Source organism: Gadus chalcogrammus, chromosome 4, assembly GCF_026213295.1.
Source record: "Gadus chalcogrammus isolate NIFS_2021 chromosome 4, NIFS_Gcha_1.0, whole genome shotgun sequence".
In the NCBI taxonomy this organism is placed as follows: domain Eukaryota; kingdom Metazoa; phylum Chordata; class Actinopteri; order Gadiformes; family Gadidae; genus Gadus; species Gadus chalcogrammus.
In genome coordinates, this window is record NC_079415.1 from 88,437 (window position 1) to 105,000 (window position 16,564).

General features: G+C 42.5%; 1 protein-coding gene across 1 annotated transcript in view; it reads left to right on the plus strand.

Moving 5' to 3' along the window:
- Positions 1 to 2,081: 2,081 nt before the first annotated feature.
- Positions 2,082 to 16,564, plus strand: part of napepld (N-acyl phosphatidylethanolamine phospholipase D) — an 18,167-nt gene continuing 3,684 nt past the window's right edge. Inside the window, exons 1-5 of the mRNA XM_056588120.1 lie at positions 2,082 to 2,337; positions 2,431 to 2,495; positions 3,113 to 3,200; positions 4,334 to 4,474; positions 13,915 to 14,145. Coding sequence (XP_056444095.1) covers positions 3,123 to 3,200; positions 4,334 to 4,474; positions 13,915 to 14,145 — 450 coding nt within the window. The 5' untranslated portion in view covers positions 2,082 to 2,337; positions 2,431 to 2,495; positions 3,113 to 3,122. The remainder of the gene's footprint in view (positions 2,338 to 2,430; positions 2,496 to 3,112; positions 3,201 to 4,333; positions 4,475 to 13,914; positions 14,146 to 16,564) is intronic.

Genomic DNA, 16,564 nt, shown 5'->3' on the forward strand with positions numbered 1-16,564 from the left:
TAATAGTCATATGTTTTTTTATACAATAACAAAATGGTCATAAAAGAAAAATGGGCTAACTGCTCCAATTTTATTGGCCAATATTTCTGAAACGGAACTAAGTAAAACAAATTCTGTTCGATGATTTTTGTGAGGCTTGGTTTTAAGATTTTATGTGGTGATTTTGGTGAATTCTAGATTATTTTTGTAGCCTCTGAATCTTTTTATCATGTTTAACTTTGATATGACAGTGTGGGAAAATTGTACATTTTTAGGGCATAAGACCCGGGTTTTATAAACGCCTCTGATTCTAGAGATTAATATTCTGAAAGAATTTTGAGTCCCGGTCACTCTGGTGAGGAGAAATAAGCCTAATTCATGATATTTTTTACAATAGGGCCACCTTTGGGTGCAGTACCACAAATTTGGGTTTATGGTAGTGGGGGTTATCGATAACAATGCCTGAAAGGTTTAAGAGTTTTCGACTTACGGTATAGGCTGCAGTAGGACTTTTGCATACTGCAGCCGTCGCTGCTCGGACCCCTGGGAGGGCAAGAGTCCAACTCGCAATGGTCCAAACCCCCCCCCCCCCCCCCAGGATCCCTTGCGGCACCCTGAACGGTGGCCACAATATGTTTATTTAATATAGCGCCTTTCTCATACTCAAGGTCGCTTTACAGTGTCATGAGCTCACACAGAACAAGACGGCACAGCAAAAAATAAAGATAAAATAAAAATAAAAATTAATAATATGAAATGAATGGAATGGAAGGGAATAGTATAGTCAAGCTTTCTTTGGGATAATCATTTACCATATTGGACAATCATGGATAATACATGTTTTATGTTGACCTGATCCTACTGTTGGCAGGTTTAGGGGGATTTTATATTATTCCTTTTGCCTAACTCCTTTTTATGCACCCATGTATCCACCATTAGATTTTCATAACGAAAACTGTATTTTGTCGATGTAAATGTGAGCATATATTTAGTCAGACATGTTCGATGTTCATAGTTGATTAAAGTTCGGATGAAACATTATTTTTGTTGGGTTAGTAGATGCAGTCCTGGACCTCACATCCTCTTCTCACACATTGTCTGCGCAACCTGCTCAACCGTACAAGAATTCCAAAACCCCTGTGCACCAGAACTACAAAATAAACACTGGAACACGCACCCATGCACGCGAACAATCTCTCGCGCGCAAACACACACGAATACACGCGCGCGCGCACACACACACACACACACACACACACACACACACACACACACACACACACACACACACACACACACACACACACACACACACACACACACACACACACACACACACACACACACACACACACACACACACACACACACACACACACAGTTCCAATTCCAGAACATGGTGCACAGTCTCTTACCACATGAATACAGACAGAAGAAAAGGTTTTCACTTTTAATAAGATGAATATAAATGAATCAAAGGCGCAGATTAATTTCGTGGCATCTAGCCGACCAGACTTGGCAGAAATCAAATGCTCATTATCAATTAGTGTATAATCCCATGCAGTTAAGAATCGTTGTGTTTTCGATATAGAAATTGTTGGAAAAAAAAACGGTTCTAGAGAGAACGAAGCCATAACGAACAAACGGCCCTATAGAAAAATAGTTTATAATTAAATCAAATAAATGAGTTAGGCTATAGGAAGGAGGGGGTGGTGTTATCCCCATGGCTAAGACCCCACTTCTGGTACTTTACTATACGGAATATAAAAGCGCCAGACACCGTGGCATTATACTATTAATGACAGAGAAGCTTAACCCTCTCGGAAACAGACATCATAATGAACTGCTGGCCAGATGGGGTTCCACACATACAAACACACCGTGGCGTAAGTGAACGAGAGGCTTAACGCTTAATATGTATATGAGCATGCTCCGTCCTTTCTCCAAAATATCGAATGTATTTAGAGGATCCAATTAGAAAGGAGAGGGAGAGAGGGAGAGAGGGAGAGAGGGAGAGAGGGAGAGAGGGAGAGAGGGAGAGAGGGAGAGAGGGAGAGAGGGAGAGAGGGAGAGAGGGAGACGGAATCTTCATAAAGGGATATCCTGTTCCGTTACATAATTTGGACATTGCTCTGTCAAGCCTTTCGTAAAAACTCAATATCAATTCCCCTCTCGTGGTTATTTTGTCATGTATTCATTCATATCGCTCAGGGGACTATTAACTGGCGTACACAGGTAATAGGAAGTCAGTGACCGGATATTGCGTTGCGGTAAAGATCGAGATAACGACACAATGCAGTCTTCTCTCAGCCTAGTTCCTGCTGCCGCTGCTTGCTTTTATTCAGTCACCAGAAGTGGGTAAGTATGCAGGCAAGACAGAGTAAAAATGTTTGCTCAGGACAACATGTTAATGTGTATTGATATGTTTTCACAATCAAACTATGCAACCAGGGACTCTGCTGATAACGCAGATTACCAGACAACTCGTCGAATAGTCAGTGACGCCCAAGTTTCAGGTAGGCAGCTGCAAATACGTTTTATAATCACGATATTGTATTACACTTTGTATGAACAACATTTTTTTTTGATGACAAAGTTATTGTTTGCCGTCCGCTCTGTTAGACTAGTTGTTTAATACACTAACAATATATAGGCCTATAGGGGCACGACGTTTCGTAATGCTGATTATATGCAATTTGTCATCATTGGTCAGTTATGTATGGAAGGCTTTACACTCCGCTAAAGTTCCCCGTCATGTGAACAAGCCACTAAAAGGGAGAAAGACTTTATTCATTGTTTACATAACTCGCCACGCGCACGAGCACGCTCTCTGTTGATCTTGGTTTTGGTTTCCTTTTCCCAATAAGCTATGTTGTCGTTTCAGTGACTGTGTGTAGGGGGGTATTGAAGTCCATCATTTGGGAGTGCACAATAAGCACACCGTAGTTGGAATGTATATTGTTCCCTTAGATAAAGTTCACTATGATCCCTAAATTATAATCGTGTGTGTGTGTGTGTGTGTGTGTGTGTGTGTGTGTGTGTGTGTGTGTGTGTGTGTGTGTGTGTGTGTGTGTGTGTGTGTGTGTGTGTGTGTGTGTGTGTGTGTGTGTGTGTGTGTCCTCACCCTGACCAGCTGTGAGCCAATGGAGGAGCCAGTGGTAGCAGGACCTGGGGCCTGTCTGCTGGTTAACCGAGGAACGACTCTTAACAACACACTTTGGGTTTGTTTGATTGGAAAGCCGAGCTTCGGTTAGCTGGTAGAGCAGTTGTCTCGAAACTGCAAGGTTGCTAGTTCGATCCCCAGCTCCTCCTAGCTGTTTGTTGATGTGTCCCTGAGCAAGACACTTAACCCTAACTGCTCCTGATGTAAGTCGCTTTGGATAAAAGCATCTGCTAAATGCCCTAATTGTAATTGGTGTAAGTCACATGTAATACTCTGGGCTGCTTTGGTGACTTTGGTCACGAGTCATTTTCAGATTTATTCCAGGATTGCATTGTAATCGGAAAGTTGCTAGTTCGATCCGCAGCCCCTCCTAGCTGACTCCTAGCTGGGTGACTCTGCCGTGAATGTGTTTATGAATGAACCGTTGTAAGTTGCTTTGGATTAAAGCGTCTGCTTAATGCCCTAAATGTAAACGAATAGGACTCAATGATTTTGTAAAAGATGGAAATCCTTGCATGTGCAGAAACCTTGATGACAATGAAAACCGCTATGCATCATAGCGGGATATAGTGAGTAAATAAAGTGCCTCATCTGTTGTACACAGTTTTTACCGTGCATTTTGGGTATTAAGTAGTGCAGCGGTCCCCAACCTTTTAAGCATCAAGGACCGGGGTGGGGGGGGGGGGTGGTTGGGTTATGTTGCGCAGAGGTTGGGTTAGGGTTAGGGTTAGGGTTAGGGGGGGGGGGGGGGGTTGGGTTATGTTGCGCAGAGGTTGGGTTAGGGTTAGGGTTAGGGTTAGAGTTAGGGGGGGGGGGGGTGGTTGGGTTATGTTGCGCAGAGGTTGGGTTAGGGTTAGGGTTAGGGGGGGGGGGGGTGGTTGGGTTATGTTGCGCAGAGGTTGCCAAAAATGCAAACATGTTATATGCCATCTAACAACTGCATATAGACTTATGGCATCTAAAAGAGTGACAGTATTGTGAAGTAAATTGAGTTTATTAAGTGTGCATGCATTTTGCATGAATTTAAAAAAATATATATTCTAGTCATGTCGTAGCCTCGTTAACCTACGGCCCGGTTAGGAATGCCCGGTGGTTGGGGACCGCTGAAGTAGTGCACCATACAGGGAACCAGGTTTTAACACTCATTCAGCGGTAGGCAGCTTTAACAGATTAGATTTGTTCAAACCATAGGAGGAAGTTACCAAGTCGTGCCGGGACAGACATGGACGCTGGACCAACCCCTGGCCCACATGGCGGTTCCCTTCCAAGGCCAGGCTGCTCAAGTTCCTGCTGTGGGACACAGACAACAGCAACGTGCCAACCAGCAAAGAGGTACGCTATTAAGAACTTATATACCCCGAGTAAACGGTTATCTAACTACTATATAATAGCAGGCCTGTCCGACAAGTTACTCTGAAAAGTTGGTCAGTGCGAATGTGCCATGCAGCCTGCAGCTCACCCACACATACACCGCACCCATGCACGCCCACACGCACACACATACACACCCACACGCGCTGACGCAGTCATTTCAAAACAAAGGCAGCGCAGGACCCCGCCGACAGCCTAGAGCGCGGAACGGGCCACGTCTTCTGTCCCAGCCCGGCCCGCGTCCGACAGAGAAGTAACGGAGCCCGACCCGAGCCCGACACAGCTAAAGTCACCCTTTCTCATACTAATGACATACTAATGTGCACAAGCGAGCGTAAGCACGCGCGCTTGTTGCGCAGAATCGTAACCAATGGAAATTCACATGCTGCCAGAAAAAAGGCCACAATAACGATAAATTCCACAAAATGACACCAGAGGTTCTGAGGTTCTGTAGGACGGATATGAAATTCAAATCAACACGAGTGTCCCCAGCAAAGTGAAATAAACCTTAACTCTAAAGCAGCGCCAACGCCAACTCTGACGCCTTTTCGCCCTGATGTGACCGAGCCGACACCAACCCCAGCATCCTTTCTGAATATTTGTCCGAACCCGTCAGGCTCGGGTCGGGTTTCCATGCTCTTATACCAACACACCGCACACACATGCACACGCCGCACACACACGCACGTGCAGACACACTCTGCACGCACTCGCATGCGGACGCAGACGTTGAAAGACAACGGCAAGATCGATCCAGCATCCCACAATGTCTTGCGATATTGATATCCCTTCCATGCGTGGTGAATTATGTCTATAGAGCCCACCACAAGACTACACTTTGTTGCTCAAATGTAATATTACTCTCATTTAGGCTCCCCAAATGTCTTTACACTTTGTTGCTCAAACTTAATATTACTCTTCTCCTTGAGCCTTGTAACAACCAATAATGTATTAACGGCCAATAACGTATAACTGCCAATATCGTAATAATTTAAATGTAATAAAGCCGTAGTAAATTGCCAATAATGTAATGATTTATTATGTTATTGGATGGTAATTAAGTTATTGGCCTTTTATTAAAGAAATCCTTTGAACATTTTATAACTGAGCAAAAAATGTAATGACTGAGGCATGACTTTAATTTGTTTTCGATTTCTGGAGATAAACTGTCACACCATGACCACGCAGGCGCTTGGACAGAGTCGTGAGCCTATTGAAGCTGTCACACCATGACCACGCAGACGCTTCGACAGAGTCGTGAGCCTATTGAAGCTGTCACACCATGACCACGCAGACGCTTGGACAGTCGTGAGCCTATTGAAGCTGTCACACCATGACCACGCAGACGCTTGGACAGAGTCGTGAGCCTATTGAAGCTGTCACACCAAGACCACGCAGACGCTTGGACAGAGTCGTGAGCCTATTGAAGCTGTCACACCATGACCACGCAGACGCTTGGACAGAGTCGTGAGCCTATTGAAGCTGTGACACCATGACCACGCAGACGCTTGGACAGAGTCGTGAGCCTATTGAAGCTGTCACACCATGACCACGCAGACGCTTCGACAGAGTCGTGAGCCTATTGAAGCTGTCACACCATGACCACGCAGACGCTTGGACAGTCGTGAGCCTATTGAAGCTGTCACACCATGACCACGCAGACGCTTGGACAGAGTCGTGAGCCTATTGAAGCTGTCACACCATGACCACGCAGACGCTTGGACAGAGTCGTGAGCCTATTGAAGCTGTCACACCATGACCACGCAGACGCTTGGACAGAGTCGTGAGCCTATTGAAGCTGTCACACCATGACCACGCAGACGCTTCGACAGAGTCGTGAGCCTATTGAAGCTGTCACACCATGACCACGCAGACGCTTGGACAGAGTCGTGAGCCTATTGAAGCTGTCACACCATGACCACGCAGACGCTTGGACAGAGTCGTGAGCCTATTGAAGCTGTCACACCATGACCACGCAGACGCTTGGACAGAGTCGTGAGCCTATTGAAGTTGTGCGTTGCAGTTTTCAGTATGGTATTGCAATTCACCGCTGGATCATTAGGGGCTGTGGGAAAGAGACGTTAGCTGGAAAACCCACAATCTAAAACTCAAAGGGTCGAGAAGGACTTAGAAAGATTAAGGCTTTATTAAAACTTGCATAATGCTGCAAAGAAACCTGAATTTGTTTGCAAAGAACTTGCGCAGAGTCCCGACGTATCCACTTAAATCCCCCATGGTGTGGCTCCCCCTATTTTCCCATGGTCATGTTGTAATGAAAAAAGTGTCCAAAGGGCGGCAGTGTCTGCAGACTTCTGTCTGGTGTTAAATAAGTAACGTTAACAGAGTTTGTTTAGGTCACGTTGGTACAGGGTTAGTGCAAGGCCTTTTCTATCCGTTTTCACTGGCAATATAAAACACTAAAACAGGCCTTCATCACATCACGGCTGGATTACTGCTACTCCCTTTACCTAGGACTCCCTCAATCACTCCTCTCTCGCCTTCAGTTGGTCCAGAGCTCCGCAGCAAGGCTGCTGACTGGATCCAGAAGGCGGGATCATATAACCCCCATCCTAGCATCCCTCCACTGGTTGCCCATCCAGCACAGAATTCATTTTAAAACCGTACTTATGGTTTTTAAAGCCCTAAATGGCCTGGCCCCGCCCTGCATCACAGAGCTCATCCACCACCACTCAGCACCCAGGTCCCTTAGATCAGGCAGCTTGGGTCTCTTACACGTTCCACGCACTAGGCTGAAACAGCGGGGTGACAGGGCTTTTGCTGTGGCTGCCCCCCGCCTTTGGAACGAGCTGCCGCCTGCAGTCAGAAACGCTCCTTCCATCACCATTTTTAAATCTAGGCTTAAAACACACCTTTCCTCCCTGGCCTTTCCTCCCCTTTTGGGATATGTTGTTTATTTTATATGTTTGTTCTATGTCTATGTATGTGGTATGTGTTCCTTTATATGCCTCTTTGCACCATGTACGGCACTTTGGCCAGTGAAAACTTTTTAAATGTGCCTTATAAATAAATGTTACTTACTTTTACTTACTTACTTTACTTCAAACAGGTCTTTCAATCTATTTCTTTATTTCCATTTTTTAATTAAAAAAAAATATGTTCCATAAATCTATAAATATATTACAAAATTGTGAGCATGTCAAAGACATAATAGGCCATTTGTCCCTTTGCTTTTATAACCATCCCTTGAAGCCAAAAATAGGGACAAAACCGTGTTAATTCTCCCCCTTCTCCCATATATATCATATATAAAGACTGACATGTTAATATAAAGACCCCCACCAAGATTAATGCTTCATGACGGACAATGATTCACCTTGCTAAATAATAGTGCAAATACATCCCATAATATTCTGTTTTCCCTACTGTGCCCATCAGCGGGATATACATTGTCCTATGAAAACATCTTGATACCATTAGATAACAGTACAATAGACTATAGTATATTATATAACAGTAGAATAGACTATAGTACATTATATATTATATAACAGTAGAATAGACTGGTAAATTATATATTATATTACAGTAGAATAGACTATAGTACATTTAAGCAATAGATCACGACAGGCTGTGGTATGTGCTCATTATACCACTGTGAACATTATAGACCCGATTTACCATTATATATTATATAACAGTAGAATAGACTATAGTACATTATATATTATATAACAGTAATATAGACTATAGTACATTATAGACCTGGTTTACCATTATATGTTATATAACAGTAGAATAGACTATAGTACATTATAGACCTGGTTTACCATTATATGTTATATAACAATAGAATAGACTATAGTACATTATATACCTGTTTTACCATTATATATTATATAACAGTAGAATAGACTATAGTACATTATATATTATATAACAGTAATATAGACTATAGTACATTATAGACCTGGTTTACCATTATATGTTATATAACATTAGAATAGACTATAGTACATTATATACCTGTTTTACCATTATATATTATATAACAGTAGAATAGACCATAGTACATTATAGACCTGGTTTACCATGATATAACAGTACAATAAACTATAGTACATTATATATCAGTAGAATAGACTAGTACATTATAGACCTGGTTTACCATTGTATATTATATAACATTAGAATAGACTATAGTACATTATATATCAGTAGAATAGACTATAGTACATTATAGACCTGGTTTACCATTATATATTATATAACAGTAGAATAGACTATAGTACATTATAGACCTGGTTTACCATTATATATTATATAACAGTAGAATAGACTATAGTACATTATATACTTGTTTTACCATTATATATTATATAACAGTAGAATAGACTATAGTACATTATAGACCTGGTTTACCATTATATATTATATAACAGTAGAATAGACTATAGTACATTATATACCTGTTTTACCATTATATATTATATAACAGTAGAATAGACTATAGTACATTATAGACCTGGTTTACCATTATATATTATATAACAGTAGAATAGACTATAGTACATTATATATCAGTAGAATAGACTATAGTACATTATAGACCTGGTTTACCATTATATATTATATAACAGTAGAATAGACTATAGTACATTATATATCAGTAGAATAGACTATAGTACATTATAGACCTGGTTTACCATTATATATTATATAACAGTAGAATAGACTATAGTACATTATAGACCTGGTTTACCATTATATATTATATAACAGTAGAATAGACTATAGTACATTATATACCTGTTTTACCATTATATAACAGTTCCATTACGAGATCAGTTGACACTATTTATACCCTGGTATAATTATCAGTTTATGCTATTTGTTCGCTGGTGCAATTAGAAGGGAATGCTATTCGTATCCTTGTACAATTATCAGTATATGCAAACATTAATGTGTTCCCCCCCAGTGCAAATATCAATGTATCCTATTTTCACCCCTGTGCATTTACCCTGGCGTATTGATCACACAATGTTATAAAAAATAAATAAATAACTGCTGCAGACAAGGTAACCCTGATTTTCTCTGAACGTTTAAAAGTGTGGAGATCAGACTCCTCAAATACATTTGTAAACAAACACCCATGATTGCCTATGATAGCATTGGGAATAGCTACACTATTTTGCATTGTTAGACTCCTCAATAGAACACAAAAGTAGAACAGCTTACTTTAATCTTGGACTTTTGCTAGATTCAGATTTAATTTGTAATTCTATTCTCCAAGTCTTAGGGCTTGTCCTCAGAATATCAGGGAGGCACTGAAATTGCAGCTTTCTGATACAGGAGGTCTGTCTTGCTGACTAAAAAGCGTAGCGATCATAAAAGCGTGACAATCTGACAATAGAGGGAATTGATCCGGCATTCTCTTGATTACAGACTTAACGTCGCAGCTGCTTCGGCCACGGTGGAATACTGTTTTCTGCAGTTTCCCTCATATGCTATATATATATATATATATATGACACTACAAATAAAAACTTTGGACATAATGTATCTTATTAGACTTCATGACATTTAACAAAAAACAAATAGGCTATATAGAATATATAAAGTACAATAACCCCATTCATGTAAGGTACACAAATACGCAAAGTACACGATTGCCCGGGAATAAGCGCCCATGCCCGATGCCTATGCGCATCGCAAAGGGTGTTTTAGCCCAACAGTTAGCGAGCGACAACGGCTGGCTAGCATCAACAGTTAGCTAGGTACAACGGCTGGATATTATCAGCAGTCAGCGAGCGACAACGGCTGGCTAGCATCAACAGTTAGCGAGCGACAACGGTTGACTAGCATCAACAGTTAGCTAGGTACAACAGTTGGCTAGCACCAACAATTAGCGAGCTACAATGGTTGAATAGCATCAACAGTTAGCAAGCTACAACGGCTGGCTAGCATCAACAGTTAGCGAGCTACAAGGGCTGGCTTGCATCAACAGTTAGCGAGCGACAACGGCTGGCTAGCATCAACAGTTAGCGAGCTACAACGGCTGGCTAGCATCAACAGATAGCCAGCCGTTGTAGCTGGCTAAGGCTATTTATACCAGGGGTACAAATAGCCACTCCGAAATGATCATCAGCCTGTTGCCTTTTTTCGCTGAATGGTTAAAAAATATTTAAATGTTGGCACTGCTGTTAAGAGTCATTCGTGGTGCCAAAACATAGGTCTTGTCATAACCCTAAAAGCACACCTCATACAATCATTACAATACATGAGTTCACAGCTGCACGCGTATAGAAAACGTTTTTATTATTATTACTGACAACAGTTCTGCCTCCATTTTGTCTATGGTCAAATCAAAACCAACTACGGTGACAGCCTCTTGCGAACTTAGACCCCACGTCATATCCCGCCCCTTGCAACCCACCCCCCTAAACCCCCCGTTGATTCTACTGATGTCTAAACGACATCGATGTCCGCATATAAAGCATCAAGTGTGAATCACCCTCAGGGTCTAATCTCCTGATATACAAATTAATCAAAAATGTGGAGAAACGGCTTATAAGTAGAAAATGATAATGCTTGCTTCATGACGTAAGGAGGAAATTATTATGCTTGCTTCATTATGTAATCGGTGAACCAAAATGTTATACGTCGTAACATTATAGGCAAACTGTTATAATATCATGCGCTCATAAATTTGTTACATTATAGCTATGGGTTTAATTACAACTAGAGGTTGGAAACTCTAGTCTTCTTAATAACCAACCATCATATTATTTAATGTCTAACTAATTAAGGTTTATATACATCAAATATTATACCAAAGCATTGTTCGATCATTTCAGCTGATTAAGTCAATGAAAAACCTGATGAATGCACCTACCAACATTGTCGGCAACTGCGGAAAGGGTTGATTAGCATTGTTGACCACCACTAATTAGCCCCCTTCATCGGGCTGGTCCATTAAATCAAGAGCCCTTCGGCTATTAGCTTTCTGTTGTGGTCTCTGAGTGGGCATCTTTGTTACACATCCACCTGCCAGACGTCTTGGACTGCGTATCCTCAGGTTGCACCAGGGAGGTGGGCTGTGTATTGTGTAAAGTGTGTGGATAGATCGCAGATCGTTGTCTACGGCCTGCACAAAACAAACACAAGGCAACAACAAAAGGTAGCATCTTTTGTGTTTTTCGACCATTTGGGGAATGCTGTTATCCAAGTGGCTGTGAATTAACAACATTTAGCGATTGCTTGGCCAATTCCAGAATACCTATGCACACAAACACGCACACCAAATGCAAAGACAAACACCGGTGAAATCACACCGCAAACCACAGAGCCGACCAACAGTGTGTCCAGGCTCATCTTAGCTGGTTTAAACTCAACCACACACACTAAGCTACAGAAAATCTTACTTAAACTCCTCCAGCCTCCAACATTAGTCTCACAAAGCCAGCCGGAGTCTCGAAGGCCATAATTCTATTAACGCTGTTTCAGAATAGTTTATGGTTAGCATTGGTTATGCTCACCGCTGGTGTTTATCTTGCCGATGCAGCACTCGGGATCCGACAAAGGAAAGGGCTCTGCTGGGACTGAGGCTTGATTAGGTAGCGGATACAGGTGAGGCTGAAGGCCTGGGTTAGGGTTAGGGTTAGGGTTAGCGGATACAGGTGAGGCTGAAGGCCTGGGTTAGGGTTAGGGTTAGCGGATACAGGTGAGGCTGAAGGCCTGGGTTAGGGTTAGGGTTAGCGGATACAGGTGAGGCTGAAGGCCTGGGTTAGGGTTAGGGTTAGCGGATACAGGTGAGGCTGAAGGCCTGGGTTAGGGTTAGGGTTAGCGGATACAGGTGAGGCTGAAGGCCTGGGTTAGGGTTAGGGTTAGGGTTAGCGGATACAGATGAGGCTGAAGGCCTCTGCTGGGACGGAGGCTTGATTAGGTAGCGGATACAGGTGAGGCTGAAGGCCTCTGCAAGGACTGAGAATGGTCAGGGTTAGGGCGAGGTTTAGGGTTAGGGTGAGGGTGAGGTTTAGGGTTAGGGTTAGGGTTAGTGGATGCAGTTGAGGCTGATGCTGGGCTGCCTGCATTAATAGTCATTTTGTAGTTTTTATACCTTTTTAGCTTTTTTATAGCTGCTAGGCGTAAAGAGTTCACTGTTCAAAGCGGAATGTTTATTGCGGCGGAGGAGCCGCGGCGACAGTCGTGGTCGTAATTTCCGGTCAGTGCACCACAGAGTATTTGATTTGGAACAACACTGACAATCTGCGCCCTCAGCGAGTGCGGTTTGCATACTACGTTTAGTGTACTGTACGGATATCGGAGTGCAGCACTGGTCAGCCTCTGTCGCTTTCCTTTGTGCTGAAGTCTCTGCAGCCACTTTGAGGGCCTCGGTAGCCATGTTTTTCTTTCGGCCATGGCGTCTTATTTCTTTTCTAGCCCCCCCCCAAAGCCCAGATGAGTGGGTCTGCGCGGGATTTAACAGGCCCCCATTTTTTAAAACATGGACGCAAGAAAGTTTGGCTTTGTTTACGCTCTAGCTCTACCATGGGTGGTGCCCACACCCCTCAACCAAGTCTTTCTAGGGAAGAGCGAAGCAGGTACGGTCAGTCTGTGCGAGGTCAACCAATCACAGAAAGCCTCTTGGAGTCTGGGCTGTGTTCAGGGCACGGGCGTCGCAGGGCCTCTTAGTTATTTCATCTGATTATGGAGTGCCAGGAGTTTGGCAGTGCCAACGGTTTCCTAATCAGATAGGAATATTTCACATGACAATGTCACAATGAGATCACAATGTGAGCCAAAGCGACTCCTGAAGGTGTTACCAGTGCAATGGATCTCCAGAACAGCATAATGAAAATGGACAAAGCCGCAATACCCGGGGGGCATGAGGGTGGATGGAGCTTCATCTACATCATGACCTCCTGTCTGTTTCAGCTTTGAATGGCCATTCACTGCGACCACCTGGTTCAACAATGGGCCGCGAGTTCACAAAGAAACAACTGCTCACAGGATATTGATGTCCTCCTCAACTTCTTTGAGGTAGGGTTGGCTCAAGACCAAGCAACAACTTGTCTGAATGAGAGTGGTTCAGTAGTGAGGCATGTCGGAAGCATGTAGTGAAGTGTGCGGGTTTGTGGAACACGGTTAAGGTGGAGGTCAAACTACTGTCAACTCTTGCTGGGTCAAACAGCAAATAGCAAAAGATGGTGCAAACCCCCAGAGGAGTGCGATATAGACAACTGGCAATCCTGCCGCACACTACCTGTCGTTCAGGCACACTATTGAAGTCAAATGATCCCGACATAAATCTCTCTCTCTCTCTCTCTCTCTCTCTCTCTCTCTCTCTCTCTCTCTCTCTCTCTCTCTCTCTCTCTCTCTCTCTCTCTCTCTCTCTCTCTCTCTCTCTCTCTCTCTCTCTCTCTCTCTCTCTCTCTCTCTAGGTCCTAGACGAAGAGCTCCCGGTGCTGGTCCCGTACTTCGCTCGGGGAGGGGCCGTGGACAGTGCCCCCCCAGGGCGTGGCCTCAGGGTCACCTGGCTGGGCCACGCCACCACATTGGTGGAGCTGGACGGACTCAGCGTCCTGACGGACCCCGTCTTCAGCCTGCGGGCCTCGCCAGTCCAGTTTATGGGTCCCAAGAGGTACCGGGGCCCCCCCTGCACCGTGGAACAGGTTCAGTACACCCACAACTACAGTATATACTCATCCACAACCACAGTATATACTCATCCACAACTACGGTATATACTCATCCACAACCACAGTATATACTCATCCACAACTACAGTATATACTCATCCACAACCACAGTATCTACTCATCCACAACCACAGTATATACTCAGTATATACATCCACAACTCATCCACAACCACAGTATATACTCATCCTCAACTACAGTATCTAGTAGATACTGTAGTTGAGGATGAGTAGATACTGTAGTTGTGGAAGAGTAGATACTATCTACTCATCCACAACTACAGTATCTACTCATCCACAACCACAGTATATACTCATCCACAACCACAGTATATACTCGTCCACAACCACAGTATATACTCGTCCACAACCACAGTATATACTCGTCCACAACCACAGTATATACTCGTCCACAACCACAGTATATACTCATCCACAACCACAGTATATACTCATCCTCAACTACAGTATATACTCATCCACAACTACAGTATCTACTCATCCACAACCACAGTATATACTCATCCACAACCACAGTATATACTCGTCCACAACCACAGTACTCATCCACAACTACAGTATATACTCATATTCATCCACAACTAAAGTATATATACATCAACAAGTACAGTGTGTATACTCATATTCATCCACAACTAAATTATATTAATCAACAACTCAAGTGTGTATACTCATATTCATCCACAACTACAGTATATACTCATATTCATCCACAACTACAGTATATACTCATATTCATCCACAACTACAGTATATACTCATATTCATCCACAACTACGTTCATACTCATATTCATCCACAACTACAGTATATACTCATATTCATCCACAACTACAGTATATACTCATATTTATCAACAACTAAAGTATATACTCTTATTTATCAACAACTAAAGTATATATTCATCAACAACTAAAGTATATATTCATCAACAACTGAAGTATATACTCTTATTTATCAACAACTAAAGTATATACTCGTATTTATCGACAACTAAATTATATACTCTTATTACACGGGTCTTTTCAACGTTCCGTTCACTTGCATGGGCACTTCACAACTTCCGGCGGTCAATTATCTTTTGATATTTCATTGGCAATGGATGAATAATGACCGCTGTCAAGGTAAACAAAATGACTTTTTGCCTTTGGTATCACTCCGCACGTAGTCCGGTAACTTGTCAATGTAATAAGCGGGATATGTATCAACCCAAGCGCTGTCGGTTGCTAAGCGACAACGTCAACGTCTTGGGCGGACTATTTCTCTGCTGATCAACACTATGAATGCTGGTAGCAAATACATTGTAAATAAATTGCTTCGTTTTGGGAAGTAGCCGTGTAATAAGCGGGATAATGTATAGAACTTTGCCGGTCATTATCGTAAAATAAGCCCCTTCAGGGCAAACAGGACCCCTCCGCTGCGCGTCGGTGTCCTGTTTGCCCTGTCGGGGCTTATTTTCTCGATAATGACTGGCGTTCTATACATTATCCCTTACGTATTCATCCACAACTAAATTATACATGAATTTAAGAAATCTCTTTTTGTATAGGAAGTGAATAGTATAATAAAGCCGAACCCAGTATACATTGCAGATATCCTATATACCAGTGGTTTTCAAACTGTGGGGCGCGCCCCCCCTGGGGGGCGCCAGAGTTCTTCAGGGGGGGCGTGACGTGAGAAAAAAATAAACCCGAAGAAAACCCTGAAAGACGATGATTCAAATCATCAGTCGTACTTCAACTGTAGAAGTAACATAACTAAATCAATTTTCAACCGTTTATCTTCGTGCAAACCATTTAACGAATCTACACACTTGTATCTTCAATAATATCGAAACAGAATTTCGATATCATTTAAAATGTCTTCAGAATCACAGTTTTAGTTTCATACTGCTTCGTTTTCAGCTGTTTTCATTGAAGACGTCAGCCCATTCTGATACACCTACTTCTAGACATCGTAACTCATTCCTTTTTCAACCGTTTACCATCGTTCAAACCATTAAACAAATTTACACACTTGTATCTTCAATACTATCGAAACGGAATTTTGATAGCATTTATACTTTTTTCAGAATCACAGTATAGTTTCAAACCGGCATCGTTTTCAGTTGGTTATAATAATTGAGGTCACCATAGCAACGCCGGTAAACAAACCCCGCCGAATAGTCGAATCTCTGGACTGAAAAGGCAGATCTGATTCGACTCAGAAAATTCAGTCGGGGACCCTGAATGAATCTGTAAACTGGCAGTTTACACAGATTAAGATGTTCAAATGTATTTAAAAAGGTTAAGCTAAAGCATGCTTAGATAAAGTTGTTAAATGTTGTTGTTTAAAAACGCAAAAAGATGTAATGTTTCAGAAATATGTTTAAA